The sequence below is a fragment of the Aulonocara sp. 'chitande type north' Nkhata Bay genome, linkage group LG7 (genome assembly GCF_057382095.1).
Source record: "Aulonocara sp. 'chitande type north' Nkhata Bay isolate Kocher_YH1m ecotype deep benthic linkage group LG7, A_spYH_male_GT1.1, whole genome shotgun sequence".
Taxonomy (NCBI): Eukaryota; Metazoa; Chordata; class Actinopteri; order Cichliformes; family Cichlidae; genus Aulonocara; species Aulonocara sp. 'chitande type north' Nkhata Bay.
The window spans coordinates 53,570,627-53,595,695 of record NC_141350.1 but is presented as its reverse complement, the minus strand read 5'-3'; the positions used below and the strand labels follow the sequence as shown (position 1 = coordinate 53,595,695).

At 40.2% G+C, this 25,069-nt stretch overlaps 2 protein-coding genes across 6 annotated transcripts in view; both read left to right on the top strand.

Moving 5' to 3' along the window:
• The window catches only part of fcho2 (FCH and mu domain containing endocytic adaptor 2), a 55,272-nt gene extending 41,589 nt beyond the window's left edge, over nt 1–13,683 (top strand). For 2 of the 5 annotated variants that reach the window (XM_086301308.1, XM_086301306.1), the window contains exons 20-31: nt 3,760–4,269; nt 4,701–4,816; nt 4,909–5,032; nt 5,149–5,292; nt 5,525–5,584; nt 6,100–6,211; nt 8,673–8,828; nt 9,548–9,680; nt 10,024–10,223; nt 10,818–10,882; nt 11,006–11,170; nt 11,249–13,683. In XM_086301308.1, the coding sequence (XP_086157434.1) occupies nt 3,760–4,269; nt 4,701–4,816; nt 4,909–5,032; nt 5,149–5,292; nt 5,525–5,584; nt 6,100–6,211; nt 8,673–8,828; nt 9,548–9,680; nt 10,024–10,223; nt 10,818–10,882; nt 11,006–11,170; nt 11,249–11,271 (1,808 nt within the window). In that variant the 3' untranslated portion in view covers nt 11,272–13,683. The remainder of the gene's footprint in view (nt 1–3,759; nt 4,270–4,700; nt 4,817–4,908; nt 5,033–5,148; nt 5,293–5,524; nt 5,585–6,099; nt 6,212–8,672; nt 8,829–9,547; nt 9,681–10,023; nt 10,224–10,817; nt 10,883–11,005; nt 11,171–11,248) is intronic. The other 3 variants (XM_086301311.1, XM_086301310.1, XM_086301309.1) reach the window with 2 other exon arrangements.
• A 6,584-nt stretch (nt 13,684–20,267) lies between these two features.
• Nucleotides 20,268–24,443, top strand: LOC147326224 (uncharacterized). The gene is made up of 3 exons (XM_086297777.1): nt 20,268–20,292; nt 20,346–20,802; nt 23,602–24,443. The coding sequence occupies exons 1-3, from the start codon at nt 20,268–20,270 to the stop codon at nt 23,714–23,716; spliced, it is 597 nt and encodes a 198-aa protein (XP_086153903.1). The 3' UTR covers nt 23,717–24,443.
• The last annotated feature ends 626 nt before the right edge of the window (nt 24,444–25,069 follow it).

Below are 25,069 nucleotides of genomic sequence, written 5' to 3'. Positions count from 1 at the left end.
TCATCTTAACTAAACCTTGGAGTGCATTCTACTTCACATGTGACTCATGCTGCCTATGATAATCAGGATGTGTTTCCATAAGGTTATCTAAAATCAGGGTCACCACCTGGCACATTTATTGCTAATAAGAGGATATGTTTTAGTTTCAAATATGTGTGGTATTTCTGTAAGAATGCGACAACAGGCTAGGCTACAGACTGTGGATACACAGAGTTTCTGTGTAACTAAAGCTCTTTGATAGCTATAGTGAATATTCACAGTCCTGTTAGTGCTACACTGAAGTGAATGTAACAATAGCCAGTAGATTGTCTTCTCGTAATTGAAATTTACTCAGATTTTAAGCAACTGTAAATAGATGTACAGTGGCTTGCAAAAGTATTCGGCCCTCTTGAACTTTTCCACATTTTGTCACATTACAGCCACAAACATGAATCAATTTTATTGGAATTCCACGTGAAAGACCAACACAAAGTGGTGTACACTTGAGAAGTGGAACGAAAATCAGACATGATTCCAAACATTTTCTACAAATAAATAACTGCAAAGTGGGGTGTGTGTAATTATTCAGCCCCCTTTGGTCTGAGTGCAGTCAGTTGCCCAGTTGACATTGCCTGATGAGTGCTAATGACTAAATAGAGTGCACCTGTGTGTAATCTAATGTCAGTACAAATACAGCTGCTCTGTGACGGCCTCAGAGGTTGTCTAAGAGCAACAGCACCATGAAGGCCAAAGAACACAGCAGACAGGTCAGGGATAAAGTTATTGAGAAATTTAAAGCAGGCTTAGGCTACAAAAAGATTTCCCAAGCCTTGAACATCCCACGGAGCACTGTTCAAGCGATCATTCAGAAATGGAAGGAGTATGGCACAACTGTGAACCTACCAAGACAAGGCCGTCCACCTAAACTCACAGGCCGAACAAGGAGAGCGCTGATCAGAAATGCAGCCAAGAGGCCCATGGTGACTCTGGACGAGCTGCAGAGATCTACAGCTCAGGTGGGGGAATCTGTCCATAGGACAACTATTAGTCGTGCACTGCACAAAGTTGGCCTTTATGGAAGAGTGGCAAGAAGAAAGCCATTGTTAACAGAAAACCATAAGAAGTCCCGTTTGCAGTTTGCCACAAGCCATGTGGGGGACACAGCAAACATGTGGAAGAAGGTGCTCTGGTCAGATGAGACCAGAATGGAACTTTTTGTCCAAAATGCAAAACGCTATGTGTGGTGGAAAACTAACACTGCACATCACTCTGAACACACCATCCCCACTGTCAAATATGGTGGTGGCAGCATCACGCTCTGGGGGTGCTTCTCTTCAGCAGGGACAGGGAAGCTGGTCAGAGTTGATGGGAAGATGGATGGAGCCAAATAAAGGGCAATCTTGGAAGAAAACCTCTTGGGGTCTGCAAAAGACTTGAGACTGGGGCGGAGGTTGCAACTTCCAGCAGGACAATGACCCTAAACATAAAGCCAGGGCAACAATGGAATGATTTAAAACAAAACATGTCCATGTGTTAGTCAAAGTCCAGATCTAAATCCAATCAAGAATCTGTGGCAAGATCTAAAAACTGCTGTTCACAAATGCTGTCCATCTAATCTGACTGAGCTGGAGCTGTTTTGCAAAGAAGAATGGGCAAAGATTTCAGTCTCTAGATGTGCAAAGCTGGTAGAGACATACCCTACAAGACTGGCAGCTGTAACTGCAGCAAAAGGTGGTTCTACAAAGTATTGACTCAGGGGGCTGAATAATTACGCACACCCCACTTTTCAGTTATTTATTTGTAGAAAATGTTTGGAATCATGTCTGATTTTCGTTCCACTTCTCACGTGTACCCCACTTTGTATTTGTCTTTCACGTGGAATTCCAATAAAATTGATTCATGTTTGTGGCTGTAATGTGACAAAATGTGGCAAAGTTCAAGGGGGCCGAATACTTTTGCAAGCCACTGTAATTCTTTTTTTTTTCTCCAGACTTTCTTTACTTTAATTAAAAGCTGGATGCAAAAAAAAAGACATTGGAGTCATAAAAAACAGCTTTCATATATTCTCACATTTACAATTTACAGTCCTCAAAAAATAGACATTTTACTGCCTGCTTGTTCTTCCACTGTAATTCTTAATATCAATTGTAGATGCTTTTCATGTCAACAAAAAGTCATGTATTAACTTGTGAAAGCAGATGAATCACTTCTTTTGTGGAGAAGAAAAGATATGCATTAACTTTCACAAGTTAATACGTTATGTGTCAAAAGATCATTGAATTTAGAGACAGCATAAATTTAAATTGGTTACACTTTAAAATTAGTTTTTCATTTTGGATCATTAAAGTCTTGGTATACCCACCACTTTGTCGGCAGCAGCACATCATGCCAGGCTAGAAAAATCGAGAGTTGTGCAACCAGCTGAAATGGTAGCTTGTGAAAGCCGGAGTAACATTATTTAATGTTAACTTAACTGTTGTATGGTGCAACTCGCCAGGGACCACACAGCAGGCATAAAAGCGTCGTTGTGCTACAGTCACACTATGGAAAACAGTGATAGGAGGCTGTGGCATGACCAAAATTTATGGCAAGATGACACAGGAGCTTTGCAACCTTACTTTTATATAAGAATGTAACCAGAATACAACTAACTATCAGCCGGTTAAGCGGAGTCCCCCATTCCAATGAGACAGGCAACAGCAACAAAAACCTCAATGAAATTGCTGTGCAACCCCCGATTTTTGCTTGTTGCAAGAAAGTTGTTTTTCTTCTTACTCCTGGGTGTCTGAGCCGTTACACAAAATAAGTCTCTCCGTATTCTTTGCTGTATGGTTAAACAATCATATACAGGTACAATGACAGTGCCAAAGTGGTCTCATTAACATGATGCAAAGTTAAGATTTATTTCAGGAACAAGATTGCATCACAAAACAGCCAAATGTTCAGTCAGGGCCTCTATAGTCAAAACAACCTACTTATTTCCACCAGCAGTAATTTATTTGGTGTTTGACTCTGTCCTGAGACCTCCCCACACATCCAGGCACTTACATCTGAAGTTGGAGGTGAAGAGAGCAGCAAGGCTACAGTACAGCACAGAAAAGGAGACAATGACATCAGAGCTTGACACTGATGAAGTCAGACACAGCATGAAAGGAGGAGCTGGGGTCAGGGTGGGTTGCAAAGCAGCTCGGAGTGTGCATCATGGTAAAGCAGCTTATACAGAGTGTCGTAAATGAGATTTGCCAGTTGGATGCTGATTGGTATCAGCTGAGCCATCAGCTGATGTGGGCCGGGATTGTGGTCAGCTAAGCCTGACTTAATGTCCAACGTGAACTAATGATATGCTCAGTGTGTCTGATTAGTCAGTCGACAGAAAAAACAGTTAAAAAAACGTTTAAAATTTGCTCAATTTCAAGTTATTGTTCAGATTGCAATGCATAGATAATGTCCCCATTCTCAGCTGATTGACTTGATGCTACTTTGAACACATACTAAATCATGCTGGTATGTTTTGTGTGTGTGTGTGTGTGTGTGTGTGTGTGTCCTATTCTCACATTTTTTCTAACTATAAGAATAATAATACAAATACCTGTTAACGGTAACATTTTATATTTGATTTTTGTTAAAATATTTATAAAATATAAATAGTAAGTAATAAAATATGCAGTTTATTACTGTTAACTGTGCATTAGAGTATATCTGCTGTCTGTCCGTCTAAACCCAACCACTTTGCATTTGTCATGTTTACCCTCCCACTGTCAATCACGTTGCCCCCTTCAGCTGAGACAGTGCCACAACGGGAGCGCTACCCTCCCTTGGCAGAGAGCCAGCAGTCCAAAGATGTTTACTCTTTCTCGTCATCTACGTCCTCTCCCTGGGATTCACCAGAAAACCCTTTTCAAGCACTTAAGCCCGTACCGGCGAGGGCCCAGAGTGCCCCCATCACCCGGCCAACTGAGCCAGTCGACCCCATCAAAAACTCAGACACACCCAGCCCTCCAAAGAGCGCAGACACCTTCTCCTCTGTTTCCTGGGCCCAGAGCCAGTGGATTGCCTTCAGTGATAATTTTGCTCCACCTCCACCTCGCTGTCAGAGCTCTGGGTCATCTGTGAAGGAGCTTCAAAAAAAACAGTCAGGTTCCAGTAGGTCAGGTCACTTCCTGTCCGATGAGTCTGCTGATGCCTTCTACAAAGCAGCGAGCAGCCGAGATGACAGCAGCCTCTCTTTCACTGATGTCTTCTCTGGGATTACAGATAGGGCTGCAGCTCCAACAAGCAAAATATTCAATGGTAACTGCTGCTAGAAACTGCTGCCTTTTGCCTGAGGTTTGCTAGATTATTTTGATATTTTCTTTTTATTTAAATGTAAGTTCTTATTTATTTTATGATTAAGTGTGGAGGTTACATGTTATTTGCAAATGTTTTCTGTTTTTTTGTGTTATTTTGTGTAACTCATGACTCCGTTTGCTTGTTTGTCTTTGGGTTTATTTTTGTGCCATTTATTTTGGAATGTCTTTTACTTGTTTTCTGTTGTTTTTGCTATTTAATTTTAATTTTTTTGCACTTGTGTGTTAAAAAAAAAAAAAAAAAGAGGTCATGCTGCATGAGTTTGCTGTATCTAACTGTATGAATTTCATGCAGTATAAAGATGTTTTTTCATACCCAGTTTTCATGCAGTTTAAGTAGCACTGACCAGAACAAATATGTGTTTCTGTGTTTAGTGCCAGTACCAAACCGACCTACAACCCCTCTGGCACCTGGAGCCTTGGTGCCTCCTCCACGACCCTCCTCCAGGCCCAAACTCCCGGCTGGAAAACTCACAGGAATCAATGAAATTGTAATGGAAACATATGTGTTGCATACATTTATTGCTGTTCAAATTATATCCATATATTCTAAAAGGCATCTATCTGAATCCCTTTAACGCAGGTAAGGCCATTCAGTCCACCTAAAGCATCTAGCCCTACTCCGACTGCACCCCTCGCCCGGGCAGAGAGCTCTTCCTCTTTGTCCTCCAACGCCTCACTCAGTGCTGGCAACACCCCCACTGTCGGTAGGAACGCTCCCTCAGTATACACGTATTTAAAGGCTCTTTCTTGTAATAATTTTTCTTTTATCCTCCTTTTCTTCAGCTCCTCACCAGTCTGTCACATCCTTTTGTCTTTGCAGTACAGTGTACACTGTCATCCCCCCGCCCTCGCTTTCCTTCATTCACTCCTCTCCTTACAGGAGCTGAGCACACCTTTGCTCTCCCCCTCTCCTCCCCAGAGCCAGAGTTGCTCTCCCTCTCTCCTTTCTTTCCACTAAACCAAAGTGAGTCTTCCTTTTTTTTTCCTGCCTCCTACCACTGTGGGTTTACTCTACATGCATTACACTGACTTTTATCATCTTTATATGCAGTTATATCAGACTGATCAGCTCAGGGCTCACCTGCCATCATCACATATATAGGAACTGTGCTTTGCATCACTTCCTCACATTTCTTCTCTCTGGGTTTTGTGTATCTCCTCTTTTCCCTCTTTTATGCCTTTAATTCGGCATAAAGAGGATGATATGTTCATAGCGAAGCTGCCTACCTTTGAGAAGCGGTGTGAAACTCCAGCAGGTATGGTTGAAGTTCATATTAGCGGGCTCTTAGCTAAAACTAACACCAGTCTGCTGAATGGGCCGGATGGATGGACAGTCCAATCTCTTGCTTTGCCGTGGTTGCAGTTTTCTGTCTTGTTTGTGAGTTTTGTTTTTGACATTTTAAACCTGATTCTCACATTTGTCAGGATCAGCTCCTAACCTGATAAATATTTGTTTGTTAAAGTGATATAGCGAGGAATAACTTGACTGCTGTCTAAGATTGTCCTGACTGCCTAATAGTACTTATTACTTATAGTATTTTAACGTAAGCACCACAAGCATCTAAACAATCTCCCATCCTCTTACTGAAAAATAACTAAATATACTGATTTGCAGTGTATGATGGCTGACCTTATGAAATGCAATAATTATATAGTGCACCTTTGCATGATCAAAAATTCCTAATTCTGATGTGAGCTTTGGGACTCTTGTGTAAGTCTGATCTGCAGCTGAGTCAACAGACCTCTAACTCTGTGCCTTTCTCGTTCTCAGGGACGTCTCGCGGTCCCAGCCCTGTGACCCTGGCATCCCAAGATGCTTTGCCCATTGCTGTGGCCTTCACAGAATCGGTTAATGCTTACTTCAAAGGAGCTGATCCCACTAAGTGAGTCTCACATGACCTCCTGCTGCTCCAAGACCCGGACTTGGACCTGCGGTCATACAGACATTGTTTTTATTTGAAGTTGAACAATAACATGTTCAAGTTGGTGCTGTGAGTTATACAGTACACAGTGGTATACATGGTTGTACCTAGCCAAATGTGCAGTACACACTCCATGAGCCTTTGGACTTGCGTTTTGCTGAGTGTTATCTCCCGTTGGCTCTGCATGTGTGGAATGTTTTGCGTTAGTCTGACACCATTCTTTCAGAGTGGATAACCTCCGTGGAGCAGATTATAGTCTGGGGCAGAGAAAACATACAGCCTTTTATTGGTTAACTGCTGTTAAATTGCTGCTGTGCAGAAGGCTTATTTTTGCAGGGATTAGCAAATGGAACATTTCATAAGCAATGGAGCAGAGATGGAGTACAAGGTTGAGACCTACTGTGGGCCATTACCACCACAACTTAGGCCAGACTTCTGCTAAAAGTATACACCTCTCACCCCTACACTGGCTCTACATTAGAGCCTCAAAGTATATAGAATTTCTGAAACACAAATCTCCAACAGGAATATACATTAAAGAGAAAAATATTCTTTTAACAAGCCGTGACATGGTTTTACACAAAAAAATGTTTGCAAGCTATTCCTGTCTTTGATAGAGCTTTCGTTGTTGTGGTTATTTAAAACATGAATTACTAGTGCTAAAGAAAGACCTGCAACTGGACTAAATTTGTCATTTGTAGATTTTTTTTATATTAAAGAAATGATTAGATAATTGAATACATTTGCTAATTCCAGGTTCTCAAAGGTGTATCTTTAAATTTTATATTATTAGATTAAAATAAATAGAAAATCTTTGGCTGGTGTACAAAACCAGGGGGCTGCTCGTTTTGAAGTTTTCTAGCTTTTTGGTGACTCGTAGAATAATCAAAAAACTAACAGATGAACTCTGTGTTAAAGATGTTCCTCAAGGACTTCTACACAGCTTGTAACTCATTTTGGGCTGTCTGTAATGTTATGTACCAGAAAGTTAAAATGATAATTGTTATGATGGCGTGTTGGTGATGGTTGTATAAATCATAATCTGTTTGCAGTGATGTGCGGTCCATTTTTGTGGATTTATTTAAAGAACTAAGCAAAAACAGTAATAGTAACTAACAGTAATGGATGAGCAATAAATAGTAGTGGCCAAGAAGAATTATTTAGGAGGATGTGATGATGTAGTGGAAAAAATCTGAATGAATGATTTAAATAGTTCACAAAGAATTTAGCCAACCTTTTAATTGTTAGCCAATAGTGTGCTTTCACAGATATAAATACTGACATTTTGACGTGCAATTTCACTGCAAAATGACATGGCTTTTTGGCAGCTTTTCTGTAGGAATAGAGCCAGAATTTAACTATTTGGCAACTAATTGAGTTGAGTCCCTTTATTGAGTTGCAGTCATTACTGCATACTGGCTCCAATGTAACATGTCAGCAGTCTGTAAGCATTTATTAAATTGATAGACTGCAATTATTAGCAAACCTTTGCCAGTTTTTCTGAGAGTGATTGCAGTCGGCCACATTTGTTTGGTGACAGATTTTTGCAGTCAGTCTCTGACAGCAAAAAATTCAGTTCATCTACCAATATATATATTATTTTTATAGTCGCAAGTTGCGGGACTTGCTACTCTAGTGTTAGGCATCAACAGTTAGCCAAAATTATGAGTAAAAAGAATATATTGTTTAAAAAAAAAGTGTGCGTGTTAGTCCCCATAGGGAAATAGTTCCTCTGCATTTAACCCATTCACCCAGTGAAGCAGTGGGCAGCCACCAGTGCAGCGCCCGGGGAGCGGTGTGTAGGGGCGGTACCTTGCTCAGGGGTACCTCAGGGTAGCCGTTCAGTGGAGTCGAAACCCCGACCTTCCGATCATGAGGCCACCACTCTACCTACTGAGCTATCCCTGCCCTAGTTAGTTAAACTTGATGGATAAAAAGCTAATTTTTCAGCTGCTCCACTGTTGCAAAGGGTCACCACAGTGGGTCGCTCCATGTTTTATTTGGTAGACTTAAGTCATTTAATAGCTAGCTTAAATTTTAATATATGAAATTGAGTACATTTGTTTTTTGGAGTTTTTAAACAAAAATTCCCCCCAAAAATTAAATGTGGTTAGCATTTAAATTGTTAGCTAAGTGTACAAATTAAACAGTTTGCTAAACCTAATGGATAAACAATGTAAATTAGCTAGCTGAAATTATGAATAAAATTACTTTTTAATTAAAAGTAAAACTACCATTACAAAACAAGTTGTTAGCTTAAAATAATTAAATATTAAAGACAATAGTAGTATTTGATGAAAAAAGTTAGGAGCCATGTTGGTCCTACTGGTTTTACATGCGACTGTTGTGCACTTTGGGAAAAAGTCTCTATTAAAAAGTTCACTTCAGCTTAACATGCTAAACCATTGGTGGTTTTCTACAGGTGCATTGTGAAGATCACTGGAGACATGACACTGTCGTTTCCAATGGGCATCATCAAGGTGTTCACTACCAACCCCTCCCCAGCCGTCCTCACCTTCAAGCTGAAGAACACCAGCAGGCTGGAGCAGATCCTACCCAACCAACAGCTGTTATACAGGTGAGGTATCGAGAAAAAGCTAAAGTACAACCCGGTTTTGTTTTGCTTTATAATTAACCATCTTAGCTGAGCTGTTGAATCGATAACTTGACAGTGATAGAGTGAAAGAGGACCTTGGACTCGGTGATATGAGCGAGAATCACGGAAATGCAGTCTGCGTCAGTGAGAGGAAATTCAATTAGTAATCTGACATGAACCTAGTATTAAGCTGTCAGGGAAGTATTTTCCACCAGACAGCCAGGTTCTCAGCAGCCTGTGTCTCTTCAAAAAGATGCCTTAAATGGCAAAGGACAAAAAAAAGGTCACAGACAGTGCTCATTCAACACTTTATTTGTTCAACATCTTATTCCACATCTTACTTCTTCAGTCTCAGGCAAAGCTTTTTAATTAAAGCTTCAATAAGGTACCAAATTAGTTGCTTCTATTTTAAAAGTGTATTGTTCCCGAAAATTAATGAAGAACCACATCTTTTTTCTGTTTATTTGAACATTTCCCGCTCTGGTTCCTCTCGGTTATCCTCAGACCACATGGCAGGACTAATTGAATCAAATGGAATTCATGATTTAGTAGCTGGTTGGATATAACAGGGTCATTTTTTCCAAGCTGTTGGAGCTCTACACACAAAGCCAAGAAGCGCAATGAATAATTGAGCCTGTGATTATTATTACTTGTGTGTATGTGTGTGTATTCATCTTTCTGACTGTTTTGCTTTTTTCTAGTGATCCCTCTCAAAGTGACTCAGATTCCAAGGATTTCTGGTTCAACATGCAAGCACTGACGTCCTACCTCAGAAAAGCCTCAGAACAGAGTCCTTCAGCTTCCTACTATAATGTAGACATCCTGAAATACCAGGTCAGTCAGCAAGAACTGCATGAAAAAAATAAACCAGATATGATAATTGTATTTCAGGCTAAGACTTTTCTTTCTGAAAGAGAAGAAAAAGACTTCAGAATCCAACATTTCTCAGCAAAGCATTGCATCATCACGACACGATCAGTGTTAATCCACTGAACCTGTCGGTGGTGGTCACCCTGGTGTGGGTTACTGTGGTCATAGAACATTGCATACCAATACTTAGAGCATTTTTAAAAACACTTCCTTAAAAACTAGCATCATAGCAGTCCAACAAATGGATAACACACAGAGATGTAATATTGTGGAAAAATTGCTACATATTCTTTATTGATGTGTCCAGGTGATGTCTGATGGGATCCATTCCACCCCGCTAAACCTGGCCGTATACTGGAAATGTACAGCAAGTACAACGGACCTGCGGATAGACTACCGCTACAACCCCGAGTCCATGGACTCACCCAGTCCACTCACCAACGTACAGATCTTAGTGCCTGTTGATGGAGGAGTCACCAACATGCAGTCTCTGCCTAACTCCATATGGTGAGACGTAGTGCCTCTTGGCACCGTTAGCAGGAGAGCAACATGTAATTGTTATGGGCCAGCAGTATTGATTGACTTGCACCCCCCTCCTGTTGTTGCTATGATACTGCCGCCGTTGTGGCACTTTAGTCATGCAATGGCACAGAAGTCTTACATGGATTGTCAGATGGGATATTTTGTCAGAATATAAATATGTAATATGAAAAATGAATCAAAATAATGTAAATATTATTGTAAAATTAACGATAAATCATCAATATAGATGATTAGAAGATTAAAAATTTGCATTGTCTGTGAAAATACGATGTGGAAGAAACATAGACCATCCACAAACTAAATAAAGGTAGCACGCACACACTAAAAGTCGACAAACAAACAATGTACAAATATACACAATAGTTTGATTTGTATAAAATATTTGTATATACCATATAGATGATGCCACTTTCAATGCTCCGGGCAGTGTTTATGCAAAGTTTCATCAAGATTGGTCTGCTTATCTAGGAGGAGAAAGACGCACACAAATATACATACATACGCTACAATCATTAAAGCGTGATGTTATAGGGTGTTATTTCCTTATTCCATTTTTAGGAATTCAGAGCAGAGTAAGTGTCTGTGGAGGCTGACTGACATCTCAGAAAAGTCTGAAAACGATGGTAAGAAATCTTTTTTTGAGTTTATGAATGTTTTGCATCAAAGTTTGTGCAAAATCCTGCAGCAAGCACTAGAACTGGATCAGTCCCTTGTAAGTGAGCCTACTCGTTTGTGTTTGATTCTAGGTGCCGGGTCCCTGAGGGCCAAGTTTGAACTGTCAAATGGCCCATCGCACCCCTCCACTCTGGCAGTGCAGTTTATGAATGAGGGGAGCACCCTGTCAGGAGTGGACATGGAGCTGCAGGGGGCCGGATACAGACTTTCCCTCAGCAAGAAGAGATTTGCCACAGGTGTGTAAAAAGCTTGATGGTCTACATGTACTAGGTGGCACTATTTAATGACTCAAATTTCACATCTTTTGTCCACAGGGCGTTATATGGCAGATTGCTGAGGTGACCCATCATCGCGGTCGCCAAGAAACCCAAGAGCAAAACCTGCCGACTCACTCGCAAAGGCCCCCTGAACCTCTGGATCACCTCCTGTCACACCCAGGAAGCGAGACTCTCACTACAAAACTAAACAGCACTGAGTATTGAACACTGTTAAAAAGAAAAGAAAACTAAGATGAGATTTCAGGAAATGTGTAGATAAGTCTAATAATTCTTTCCGATCAAATCCTTTTTTGTATAGTCAGAAACAGTTTATGGCTCTATGTTGTATTTGAAATCATAAAAAACAGAAAAAAAGTGCACTAACAACCTTTCAGATGCTCTTTTTGCTCTTATATATAATTTCCAAGAACCTGTAAGGAATATAAAAGAAAACAATTTCTCTCTTTCTCTGTCCAAACTGTAAATAATAATGCTGAATATTCTGCTCGACCACCTTTGACTCGGCTCACAAATCAGCTTCTTCACTTTCACTTTTTTTTTTTAAACTGGTGCAATGAAGGTAAAATCTGAACTCGCAGACTTGCAGCACAGGCTTAATCTTTATAAAATATTTTGCTTTCGGAAAATGCAAAAAAAAAAAGAAAGAAGCAAAACCAATAATGATCTGACCTCAGTGCCTCCTCTTATACTGTGGAACAACAGGCAAAAAAATTCTGTTAGTGTTTGGGGTTTGAAGCTGCATTTCTCTGTGGTTGAATACCAGAGTCCTTTTGAACAATCACCCTTACCGCTGTCAGTGTGCTTATTTAAAATTTTTTAACATTTTCCTTTGTAAACCCCCCTTTTAGTCATGCCTTGTGTTTTTAAGCCTTTTAATTGACTGTAAAACATTGTGTCAAAAGTCATATGTTTTATCTATCTATATATAGATAGATATAAAAAAGAATCAAGGGACATTTCTCTAAATTGAAGTTGGCAGCTTTTGTAAGAGCTGCCAGTGATTTATTTTTTAACATACTTCTGTGTTAGTATTGAAATGTGCCTGAATCTAACTTTTATCTGTTCCTTTCATTTCCTGTCATTGAGAATAGCACCAACAACGTGCCATTTATGTCTTTGTTTGTTTTTTTTACTCTTTTATTTGGATATCGAAGGGAAAACGTCTCCGCTTTGTAACGTGTCTTCCAGAAACGAATGATCATTTGGACTGAGTTTAGTCATTGTACTCTTTTATCAATTTTTAGCCTTTGAAGCTCATCCGATCTCTTACTCTCACCACACAGCAGACGATGTTGGTGAAAAGTAGCACCTTGAGGCCAAATTAATGATTGAAATGCCTTATCATGATTACTTAATACCAAGTAATCTAGTGATACTGTCACACAGCACTGCCGTTGCCTCTGTCGCACATCACTGGCCTGTCCTGCTTCTTACCCAGAGTGAGCTGGGGGGAAAGTACAGCGTCTTGTAGCTGTGAACAACACGTGGATGTGTGGGGAAATGGCCACAACTGACTCTTGGTGCTTCTTTCTTGTCTTTTACTAATGGAGGAATAGTGCTGTAGAGGCTGTTTTACTTCTTAACTGAATATTTTGCCCTTTGTTCTTCTTGTTTTTCCCCCCTCCCCTGTCGACTTCATCCTTGGCATGGTCCTGAAATTGGTTAATGTGTTGGAATGTGATATGTTTGGAGGAATGAATGATAAATTGCCTGAAAGCTGTGATTGAAAATTATTGAAACCTTTAATGAGAGGAGATTGATACACTGTGCAACACGTGGCCAACTGACCTCTCAGATACGACTGTGTCCTCAGTGCTAATGAACCGGGTTCATTGTAGATTTTGACTGGTTTACAGGTGTTTTAGGCTCATGATGATACTTGATTTAAGTGTCTCGCAACTTGTAGAAATAGAAGGATTATTTTATTTCAGTCATCATATCTGGCCAGGGTGATTCATGTAATCATCTTTTTTTTTAGTTTTGACTCTTAATGCCTTTAAGATTAACTTCCTAAATAGATTAGGAAAACTCATTTAAGTGTTTGTAGAAATAAATTTTGTACCTGACTCTTTAATAAGCCAAATATTTTGAAGGCATTTGAAATGAGTTTACACAAAGTCCTGGAATTGTACTATCGCGTGTCACACTGTGTTCCCTCTGAATTAGTTGTATCATTGGTTTAAAAAAAAAAAAAAAAGAGTAGGGAGATTCTGCATTCAGTGTCAGCAAGCTGGTTCTTGCTGTCCCTAAAACACTCAAATTGTACCCCCAAAGCTCCTTTTATGGTCACTTTCCACTCTTTTTCTTTATTTGTTGTATCAGACAGAGTTTAAAAAGAGCAAGATTGTGTAAATGATTCTCATATGTTTTTACCAATATTTCTGCCACTTTTTGTCTCTATTTTATGATTTCTTATTGTGCCTGTATTAAATGTATAATATATGAACATATACAAATATATGAAAATGACTACTTTAAATGTGTCCCGTGCGACTTCTTGATTATTGTATTTACTCAAACTGACACGTGTGAATGTAGGGTTTTGCAGTGCATTTAGTTAGCATAGTTAGTTTTAGTTATTTTTACTCTCCTTTTTTAAAATTATTGTCATGCATTGGTATTTGTGAGGGATAAGATATAAAGGAGTTCAGTCCATCGATGCCTCATGAGACAGATTGTGCTGTTCAATCTGACCAAAGTCTTGACAGAACGTCGTCAGGGAGGAAATGCAGCATTTGGTGATGTTAATAGATTCTATTCAATTCAATTTTATTTATATAGCGCCAAATCACAACAACAGTCTCCTCAAGGCACTTTAAATTGTAAGGTAGAACCTACAATAATACATACAGAGAAAAACCCAACAATCATATAACCCCCTATGAGCAAGCACTTTGGCGACAGTGGGAAGGAAAAACTCTGTTTTAACAGGAAGAAACCTCCGGCAGAACCAGGCTCAGGGAGGGGCGGGGCCATCTGCTGCGACCGGTTGGGTCTTCTCTCTAGGCTTGTGTAGTCATTGACTGCAATGAATGCAGTCAAGTATTAGAAATGTACTGTTATATGAAAATTATTTTTGTTTGTTCATTATAAAAAATATATATATATATATATGTATAGATAGATAGATAGATAGATAGATAGATAGATAGATATAGAGATATAAATGTAATTCAGTACTTTTGATAAACTCCTGGAATTAAAACAGAAAATCTTAATAATCTTATGTTTAAATTTGCATGCCTCTATTTGGCAAATGTACTTACTTTAGATAATTACTGCAACTTCACTACCATACAATGTCAAACCATTAAACTATCGAAAAATCCCATTTTAATGCCAAATAGAAACACCTCTTTTGAGACGAGTATGATCTGTTCTCACAGTAATAAGCAAACCTCCTGTGAACATTTTATTCTTTGGTGCTGAGACAGATGGGTGTGCTTTAGTGGAAATTTGAGCTCAGTATGAAGGCTGAAAGATGTGAAAATGACACTGCATTGACTTGAACTGATAAATACAGTGCCCGGGGGGAGGAGGTAGTCTTTGACTGAAATGGCTCTGTAAAGCCTGCAACCCTTACCCCATCTATCTAGCATTGCAAGAGAAAAACCAAAATCCATGTCAAAAAGTTTATATTAAAACTATCAGGATGCAAGATGAGCATGAGATAAAGGACATGGTTACATGCGTTATTACTTCCTTATGCAGTGCTTAGAAGGATGCAGGCATGACTGTACGCACACACTCGACACTACATCAACACCTTGTGCGTATTTACACACTCAGTCATCCCTTGTGTCTCTCTGCCTGAAGACCTCCTCCTTGCTGTTTGAAATACAGCCTCTGAGCTGCCTGTTTCACAGCCACATGTGCGAGCCATCAGTGTTGACTCTGCCTCCCCCTGTCCGCCTCACTCAGACACAGAGGAAAAGATCTTAGGGTCTCTTGTGTATGATGTTATTTTCTGAAGGGCCAAAGTAAGATATGTGATCTGAAATTATATCCAAAAAGTGTGTTGGTCCATATGTAGACTCTTGTGTGTGGCCAGACGATGTATACAGCAAGAGTGGATCAGCGGATCTCTCTGTGGGGGTGTGTGTGTGTGTGTGTGTGTGTGTGTGTGTGTGTGTGTGTGTGTGTGTGTGTGTGTGTGTGTGTGTGTGTGTGTGTGTGTGTGTGTGTGCGGGCTGTAACAGGTAGGAAGACTAATAATGTGAGAGGGAGAGCACTTTGGAACAGCTTGATGTCTTCAGGGAGAAAGAAAATGTCTATTTGTGGCAACCAAATGAAAAAGGAAGCCAGTCTGTCCCAGAAACTGTAGGTCTCCATCAATGTTTGGGTGACTCAATCGCTTTTTTTTTTTCGGTCTTTTTTTTTTATGATTTATTTAATTTCTATTGAAGTTTAAAATATGCAAAATAAAAGGCACTGCAGCTTTGACTGAAAAGTGGGCACTATCCTGTTCAGCAATTGTTTATGGCAAATCTCCGGAAATAGATATGAATAAGCTATGTTGACATTGTGTTACATGAAACTTTACCTGAAGCTTTCTGGTTTGCCTTTGCAGTGCGCTTGTAGTCCAAATGCTATTGACCGTTGGAGCAGGCTTTGGTTGCATGCAAGAACATAGTCCATGTGGACTGTAATACATGGAAAACATTTGTTGTAATGCAAATTCTCTGATGACATTTTTATGCTTTTAAAAAGATCTTTATTCATAAACATGCTTGCAGGATAAAAATGTAAATCTTAGCCTTGAGATGTCCTGGCTTCACTGAAATCCCAGAAAACAGCCATTCGCAGAAGCCAAGTCATCAGACTATCTGATCAGTTCAAACATGGACACATTAACACATCGCTCACTTATAAAGTGGTTAGCTTATTACACATTACTTTGTGTCTGGTGGTGCCTAGAGGACTTTCCAGGTTGTGATTTATATAAACTTCCTGACCCCCAAAAAATCACCACCTGGATTTAACTAGGCAAATAGTTCATTACTGATTAATATATTTAGGCTGGCAAACATAACTGAAGCTGTGAATAGAAGATTGGGTCAACTGACTGCCTGAGTATATTGACTGACCAAGTTTTTCCATCAGTGGATTTTTTCTTCCCTGATGACATGGGAATATTCCCAGATGTCAATGCTGGGATTCAGCGGGTTCAAACAGTGAAAAAGTGGTTCAGGGAGCAGGAGCTGTTGCATACATTTCTATACACAGATTGAGCACCAGAGAGTTGAGATCTTAACCCCGCTGAGAACTGTTGGGAGTTGCTGGGGAAGGGTACGCAATAGTCCGACTCTCCCATCGCTAATGTGGAAAAATGAATGCAACTCTGGATGGAAATAAATGTTGCTACATTGTATAAAATGAGTGTTTGACCAGTTTTTTTGGTAGTGTATTTACCCTGCCCATGTTCATGAACAGTATCTTCAGCCTGATGTAGCGAAATTCGCCAACGAGTCAGGGAGTAGACATATTTCCCTAGTGACCGTACGCTGTATTATGTCCAACATGGTGGGTAACTCGATCAAGTGCGCGTGAAATCACGTGAGAAACTACTCACTTTTCCAGATATGGTCACATCTGGCTTAAAATGCTAACCAAAGTAGCAGCAGTGGAAATGCCAAACTGAAGCCTTTGAAACAATGGTCCAAAAATAAATGGGTAACAGCAGAGTGGAAATATGCTCTCTTACCAAGAGCTGGATGGGAAGATTGATAGTGTTCTCAATTGCATTTGACCAGTGCTACTCAAACACTGTCGGCACCATATTATATCTCGATAGCAAAAATAAGAAGGAAGGAAAAGAAAGAAGACAAGCGTATACAAGGATTTATATTCTGGGCTGCCTCTTGGTCAAAGGAATGGAGAACATTTTTTGCTCTGGACAGTCGAGCTGTCTGCGTCTGGTATCGGTTGTGAGAAACTTAACGTCACAACAGCCCCGTGCAACCATCAGACCAGAGGGAGCATTTAGTTTTTGCTGTCCACCATCACACTTCTGTTTGTCCAAAGGCCCACTGGAGCCATAGAGCTGAGTTATTCTAGTATCCCGAAAAGCAAGAGCCACATCAGTAACATTTATGCACAATTTATAATTGATGTGCCTATTTGATCTCCCTCTTCACCATGAGAAAAGCCATCTGAATAAACAAGGATGGTGTAAGTTTACGGCATCAATATGCATTCCTTCCCTCTTCTTCTCGTGCTCGTACCAAAATCCAGGAGACCTTTAAGAATAACTCAAACCCTGAATGTGTCGTACTCACATTCGAGGCCACCTGTCACATTTTCCACTGAGCAAGCAGAACTCTGTCGACTGCTTCCCCCTCTCAAAGAAAATATTGAATGTAACTTGATAACAGATCTGACAGGAAACTAAAAACAAAGAATTTTCAATTTTTGTCTAGCTAACAGTAACAGACAATTACCTTTTTTTTAGTCTGAGCCTGTAGAGCTACAATAGGAATCTAGTATCTCAATTATGTATCTCGCACGGATGCATTCTTTCACAAACAAAACCTGAATGTGAGATGGAAGTAATATAATTGAGCTTTGTAATTGGTCGATTTCAGAATTCCAATCAACCAATTGTGAGTCCTTTTCCTTTCTGCTTCTTTGCACATTTAGATGTTGAGTCATGCAAACCGGTGGGCCTGGGGGATCAGGAAAACATAATGAAGTGCACTTATTGTGTTTCTGCTACCTGGCGACTGCAAACACTAACAGAAATAAAGGCGTCGTTTCGCATGAGACTTTTCCTTTATTGGTAGTAAAATTTGGATTCAGCAGGGAGATCTGCCCAGGAGCAGACTGCAGTGCCTTATTAGCCCTGGGGAAAGGGAGTGGGCCCTTTCGTGCCATGTTCACAGAGGCACGTCACAGGCTATTTGTCATTTTACGCATGTGTGTCTTAGTGTGTGTATGTGGGGGAGGGGAAAACTGAAAAATAGTCACATCTCTATTCCTATTGCAGTTCTTCTCGTGCTTCTTTAGCGGCCTAGGACAATCACAGTTTCGTTGCTTTTTTTTTTTTATAAGATTTTAAAAATGATATTGGAGCACTTTGTCCCTTTAGATTAAATAAACTCATTTAGTTTACATAGAGAAATATCACAAATTATAAATTTCACTCAATGGCTAGTGGTTAGAAAATTGGTGGATGAATGAATGAGCTCTACAAAATGTCCCTTTTGGTACACCCTTAATTTGGATTAGAAAAACTCTCCCAAAAAGCCCTGTAACTGGGATGAGGATATAAGAGACAACCAACACATTGCAAATATGTATGAAAAATACAGGTCCTGATAAATAACTCAACAAACTTGAAGACTTAAAGGTACAGTCAGCTGTTTTTTTCATTTATTATTAAAAGAAGAAAACAATACTGTACTCATAAATGTACTTTAATTAGTGTAAATAAACTTACGTATTATTCAAGGTATTGTCAAAATGACTTATTGTCAGTAGATTAGGCATACGAACCTCACGTCTTCAAACAGTTTACAGCGAGCTAGCTAAACAACAGCAGCTAGTTATAAGCACATTATGCCAGCTAACATTAGGCTTGAGTGTCATACGTTTCCTCTCATAAACCTCTCTATATTCTCTGCGTTCTCAGATCGTGTCATAGTCCAACAGTGTTAGATCTATTTCAAAGAAGGTTTTGCTAACATTGGCTAACAGCAGCTGACAACATCAAAAAACAGCAGCGCTTTCCAACAGAAAAGTTCAGGATATCCTCAAAATCTCACCTCAGTATCGCTGTCATTGGACATAGGTGACTGCCACTGACTTATTAAAATTTTACACATTGTAACTTTAGGATCATGTATTATTAGGAGTGGTAGGTGTCAACTCATCGTATCCAAGTCACCAAACTGGACCTCTTGACCATGTTTGCCATGTTAGCGCCATTTGGAAGACACAATTAGTACAAAATGAAAGACCCAAGAGGTGAAATGAATCAGTTTTCTACCCTATAAAGTGTTTTAGACTTCAGACAGGAAATGATGGAAGGATGGATGAATTAGGGCTATTTATATCTGTGGGCATATAATCCATTGCATGGGCGTGGCATCATTTCTTACCTCTTTTCTCTGGATAGCCTTTTGGAATATTGCCGCTTTGTGACTATTTCTGATAGAAAGTGACAGTCTAAATGCTGCAAAGATATGCTTTTGAAGGATGATGGCAGAGCTGAAGTGAAATGAAGCATAAGCCCTGGGGATCAATACACCCCAGAGTGAGTCAACAGGAGACAGACACACACACAAAACTTTCCTTCCTTCCAGAGAGGAAATGTTCACTCCATAAATATTTGGAGTTTGCTAATTGAAAGAATCTGCGCAGCTTAAATTCTGGGAGGTTCTTTAAACACTGCGCTCATATGGATCCTTTGTATCTGTGAAATGAGCTGAGGCTATGGTAAACAGACAGACGCACATTCGAGGACACAGATACACACACAGGTTAGATTTAATCAGCTATTGGTATTGTGTGTTTGATAGTCCGTTGTTATCCAACTGAAGACCCTTTGTTTTGCTTTGCCATCAGTGGCGCATTATCCTCGCATTGTGACTGACAGGCTGGTTACACGCAACACAGCGTAGATGCGCTCAGAGTAGGCAAATTCAAGCTGCCCTCTGGGGGAAAGGACTGCTTGAAATTCTAAAAACATGTTTGCATGTGACTGTGTTTGCATTCCGAATGAAAATTTTATGAACAAAGGTGTGTTTTTTTTTTTTTTTTATTACTGTAGTACACACAGACACAGACCTGCTAAAGCTTATGGACACCTAAAGTAGAGTATGGAGGAGCAGCTGGAGCAGTTACTCTCAGTAGTTAGACAACTAGCTCATCTTTGTACTACAGGGTGATGTTGTTGTAAGCCTTTCCACTTAAGATGCAAGACTTCAGCACAAGCCATTGTTGATTATCAGCAATGCATTACAGCAGAGCCAGTTTCACATGAGTCTGTGTGAAATGATATGTGGCGGGGTTGGATGATTTTCTATGCAGGAATCTCTCTTTGTGTTAATAAGTCATGGTCTCTAGAGGCTGGTGTCAGGGTCAGTAGTTAATTTGTAACCTGTCCCCTATAAGAGTCTTCACTGTTATCCAGTTTCCAGCCAGTATACCTCTGCATTCACAGCATGGTCCCGTTTAGAGAACGGTGGTGGGGAAGTGGGCTGCAACAAGGCTGGAGAATGCCTGATGAACACTGGAAGCATAATGCTAATAGTGGCTATCCTGTACACTTGCATTGATTGGTGGATTCACTTCAAAGATCCCCAAGAAGAGCTGAAACAACTGATTGGCCCTTTCCTGGCCATAGTCGCACTTGGTTTCCTATTCCTAGGTTTCTTCTTGCATGTGAAGGCTCACGACGATGGAACACCTATGGTGCACACCTTCCGAGTTTTACCATTTTTGCCAATTACATCACCGACGCCAGTACTAGTTAAGTCAACTGGTAAAACTCAAGAAGCACGCCAGGCCAATGGGTCCCAGACTGACAACTCCGTGAACGACATTGATGGAGCACTGCCTCCATATGATGCGGTGTATCGTGCAAACAGGTAGGAAACCATGCTTATTGTGAGGAATATAACCCGAAGAAGAACAGCTGTAGTCCCGCTGGGGTTCACCATTATTTAAACATGCTGTTATTTTAGAGGTCTGGCTTTGGAAGATGGGTACATATGCAACGTGTCGAGGCTAGAGTGGATAAAACCAACAAAAGGCAGAGCGAATCTTATGTCAGAATTTCAGTGCGTTACAACTTGCAGCTCCTCGCTGAGCTCATTAAAGCAGACACTGTGTGCCAGGGTTCATTTCATACTAGCCACAAGATCACTTTTCTCTCAGCCCAAAGTGGTTCTTGGCCGTCACTGCACTCCCAAGTCAATTATGGCGTAATTAAGGTCTCTCTGATAGTCGACACCTCAGTGTTGATTACCGCTGAAATTACTAAGCAATGTGGCACATGAGTGCTGGTTTTTGTAACTCTGAAAAAGTGACTAAATGATGGATTTTTTTCAGCTTGTTTCCACAAAGTAAACTTAGTACTGTCTTAGTGAAATTGGAATGATTAATTCAATTCAATTCAATTTTATTTATATAGCGCCAAATCACAACAAAAGTCGCCTCAAGGTGCTTCATAGATACAGAGAAAAACCCAACAATCATATGACCCCCTATGAGCAAGCACTTTGGTGACAGTGGGAAGGAAAAACTCCCTTTTAACAGGAAGAAACCTCCAGCAGAACCAGGCTCAGGGAGGGGCGGGGCCATCTGCTGCGACCGGTTGGGATGAGAGAAGGAAGACAGGATAAAAGACATGCTGTGGAAGAGAGACAGAAGTTAATAACAGACATGATTCGATGCAGAGAGGTCTGTTAATACATAGTGAGTGAGGAAGGTGACTGGAAAGGAAAAACTCAATGTATCATGGGAATCCGTGGCAGCCTACATCTATTGCAGCATAACTAAGGGAGGATTTAGGGTCACCTGGTCCAGCCCTAACTATATGCTTTAGAAAAAAGGAAAGTTTTAAGCCTAATCTTAAAAGTAGAGATAGTGTCTGTCTCCCGAATCCAAACTAGAAGCTGGTTCCACAGAAGAGGGGCCTGAAAACTGAAGGCTCTCCCTCCCATTCTACTTTTAAATACTCTAGGAACAACAAGTAGTTCTGCAGAGCAAAGTGCTCTAATAGGGTGATATGGTACTACAAGATCATTACGATAAGATGGGGCCTGATTATTTAAGACCTTCTATGTGAGGAGCAGGATTTTGAATTCAATTCTGGATTTAACAGGAAGCCAATGAAGGGAAGCCAAAACAGGAGAAATATGCTCTCTCTTTCTAGTCCCTGTCAGCACTCTTGCTGCAGCATTTTGGATTAACTGAAGGCTTTTTAGCGAGTTTTTTGGACATCCTGATAATAATGAGTTACAGTAGTCCAGCCTGGAAGTAATAAATACATGAACTAGTTTTTCAGCGTCACTCTGAGACAGGATATTTCTAACTTTAGAGATGTTGTGCAAATGGAAGAACGCAGTCTTACATATTTGTTTAATATGTGCGTTGAAGGACATGTCCTGGTCGAGGATATGTCCTCACAGCAACATATCCTCGACCAGCGTTCCTCACAGTGTTACTGGAGGCCAAGGTAATGCCATCCAGAGTAACAATCTGGTTAGATACCATATTTCTAAGATTTTCAGGGCCGAGTACAATAACCTCAGTTTTATCTGAATTAAGAAGCAGAAAGTTAGCGGCCATCCAGGTCTTTATGTCTTTAAGACATTCCTGCAGTTTAACTAATTGGTGTGTGTTATCTGGCTTCATGGACAGATAGAGCTGGGTGTCATCTGCATAGCAGTGAAAATGTATGCTATGTCTTCTAATGATGCTGCCTAAGGGAAGCATGTATAATGTAAACAGAATTGGTCCTAGCACTGAACCCTGTGGAACTCCATAATTAACCTCAGTGTGTGAAGAGGACTCTCCATTTACATGCACAAATTGGAGTCTATTAGATAGATATGATACAAACCACTGCAGCGCAGTACCTGTAATACCTACAGCATGTTCTAATCGCTCTAATAGGATATTATGGTCAACAGTATCTAACGCTGCACTAAGGTCTAGCAGGACAAGCACAGAGATGAGTCCACTGTCAGAGGCCAGAAGAAGATCATTTGTAACCTTCACTAAAGCTGTTTCTGTGCTGTGATGAGCTCTGAAACCGGACTGAAACTCTTCAAATACAACTAAACCCCCAAATAACTACTCATCCTTTAATATAACCGTCCTGCTGCCCCATCCGATTAAAAGACACTTTTACAGCATGCATGGGTAATTTTGTCATGTGAAAATTTTTAGGTCAGCATATTTGCCCAGTTTAAAAATACATATGTCATACATTTTTTTTTTTAAGAAAAAGAAAACTAACTGCAGGATCCCAGCAGCATGCAGTAACCACCAGGTGACCTTCCATTCCCGAAAGGTCGCCTGAAGGTTAAGGCTTGCGGGGAAGTTACAAGTTTTCACTTTCTTTCATTGTTTTAGAACAATTACTCCCAGCAGGCTTCCAGAAAAGCAATTTAGTCAAATAAAAAAAAAGACAGCAGGCAAAATACATTTAACCTAGGAAAACCATAAAGTGTTGCCTTGCTCATATGAACCCCCAACTTTAATGTCAAACAGAGGAACGATCAAGGGACAAGCTAAAGAAAGCGCTGAGGTTTTTCTTTGAGCGTCATCATTTGGGCCTGTAAACATTTGTAAACTACTACTTCACTTCCTTTCAATCTGCCTATAATGTTCTGTGTGATATTTTACCCCCACACACACACTTTCCCCCTCTCTCATAGCCCACAGAAGACAAGAGACGAAAAGGGGAGCAGTGATGAGACCTGCTCCACCTGTTCATATCCACCTGCGTACCAAGACGTCAACCCTTCCTCTGGCAAACGCAGCCGAGTATAAACCTCTCCAGAAACTCATCTGTCTTTGATTTTTCTTTTCCTCACTGATCCATTAGATGATTCGTTAAAGCGATTGATTTGATCATGTCCTGTGAAATAACCCCCACACCCCTGCCACCCCCAGTATCTGTGGCGCTTCATTCCTCAGCAAAATAAGTACAGCTGGGCTTATGGCACATGTGTTATCGTGGAGCTTTCACATAATGATTATGTTTGAAATCACAAGCTCCACTAAGACGAGGCTCCCTGGAAGAAAACCTCATTCAGATTGAGATTTATGGACAGCCCTCCGTCTGAGGGCTCGAAGGTTTTGGAAACACACATTTATATTCGGCACAGAACACACACATACCACTCATCGTGTGCTTGGTTCTCACTGTACATGCCCTGTAAATGTTAGCAGAGGAAATGCAAACTATTGCCTGAAACAAACACGGGGATAGTTTATCAGAGTATACTTTAGAAGAGTTCTGTTTCTTCAGGCTCTTTGCTGGGGTAAATTAACATCAAAAGAAGAAGAAGAAGAAGAAAAACAGGACTTTACAAGTATGTTCCGAATTCTGCACAAATCCCATATCTGTGTGGCGTTCACCAACACAGTTACCTCAGCAGCAATTACCTCAGAAACAGTTACCTCAGAACCCAGACTGTAGATTTGACACATCTGTGGCAAAATGTGACTGGCGCAAAATAAATTGATCCAAACAAATTGTGTCCCCTCCTCTTCTACTGCTAAATAAAAGAATCATAAAATATTCGACTTTGACGTCTTTCGTGTTTTCCTGTGTGCACTGAAGTTGTCCAAGAGTTTATGTCTGTTGTTTGCAGCATAAACACAAGAGTCACTGCACCACACGGGGGCAGAAAGGGTGAGGAAATCAAATACACCTTCACCGGGTCAGGTCACTCAATTTATTTATTTTAACCGCAGATAGCCTATTGTGTCTACTACTGCTATTATTTTAGGCTGTATTACATTAATATTTATATTTATTTATATATGTTGCCACTTAAATTTATTTAGTGTGATATGCAGCACTTACCTTTATTTTTAAATCATTTTTCCCACTTCTATGTTTTTTAATATGTTAAATATTATTTAAATATCTAATTTCTTGTGCCATATTGCAGTAAACTATATGCAACACTTTCGGTTCTCTTATCATGAAAGTATATAAGGTCCCCCACGAAGAAAGCGTAACGATCTCCGGGTGTTCATCTTATTCGGACAAGTTAATGATATAATAAATAAATAAATACGTGCATAAAAGAGGAAACACCGCTCAGTAAAGTTTCTGTAAAGATGAGGCAGATTCTCTAAAGATGAGGCAGTACCGTCTCCCACACAGGGAGT

What these genes read in the sequence shown, in the direction of transcription:
- LOC147326224 (XM_086297777.1), top strand. Translation starts at nt 20,268, where the DNA reads ATGGTCTCTAGAGGCTGGTGTCAGG. An exon ending in CTCTAGAGGCTGGTGTCAGG is followed by an intron (nt 20,293 to 20,345) that starts GTCAGTAGTTAA and finishes ACTGTTATCCAG; the next exon opens with TTTCCAGCCAGTATACCTCT. An exon ending in GCGGTGTATCGTGCAAACAG is followed by an intron (nt 20,803 to 23,601) that starts GTAGGAAACCAT and finishes CCTCTCTCATAG; the next exon opens with CCCACAGAAGACAAGAGACG.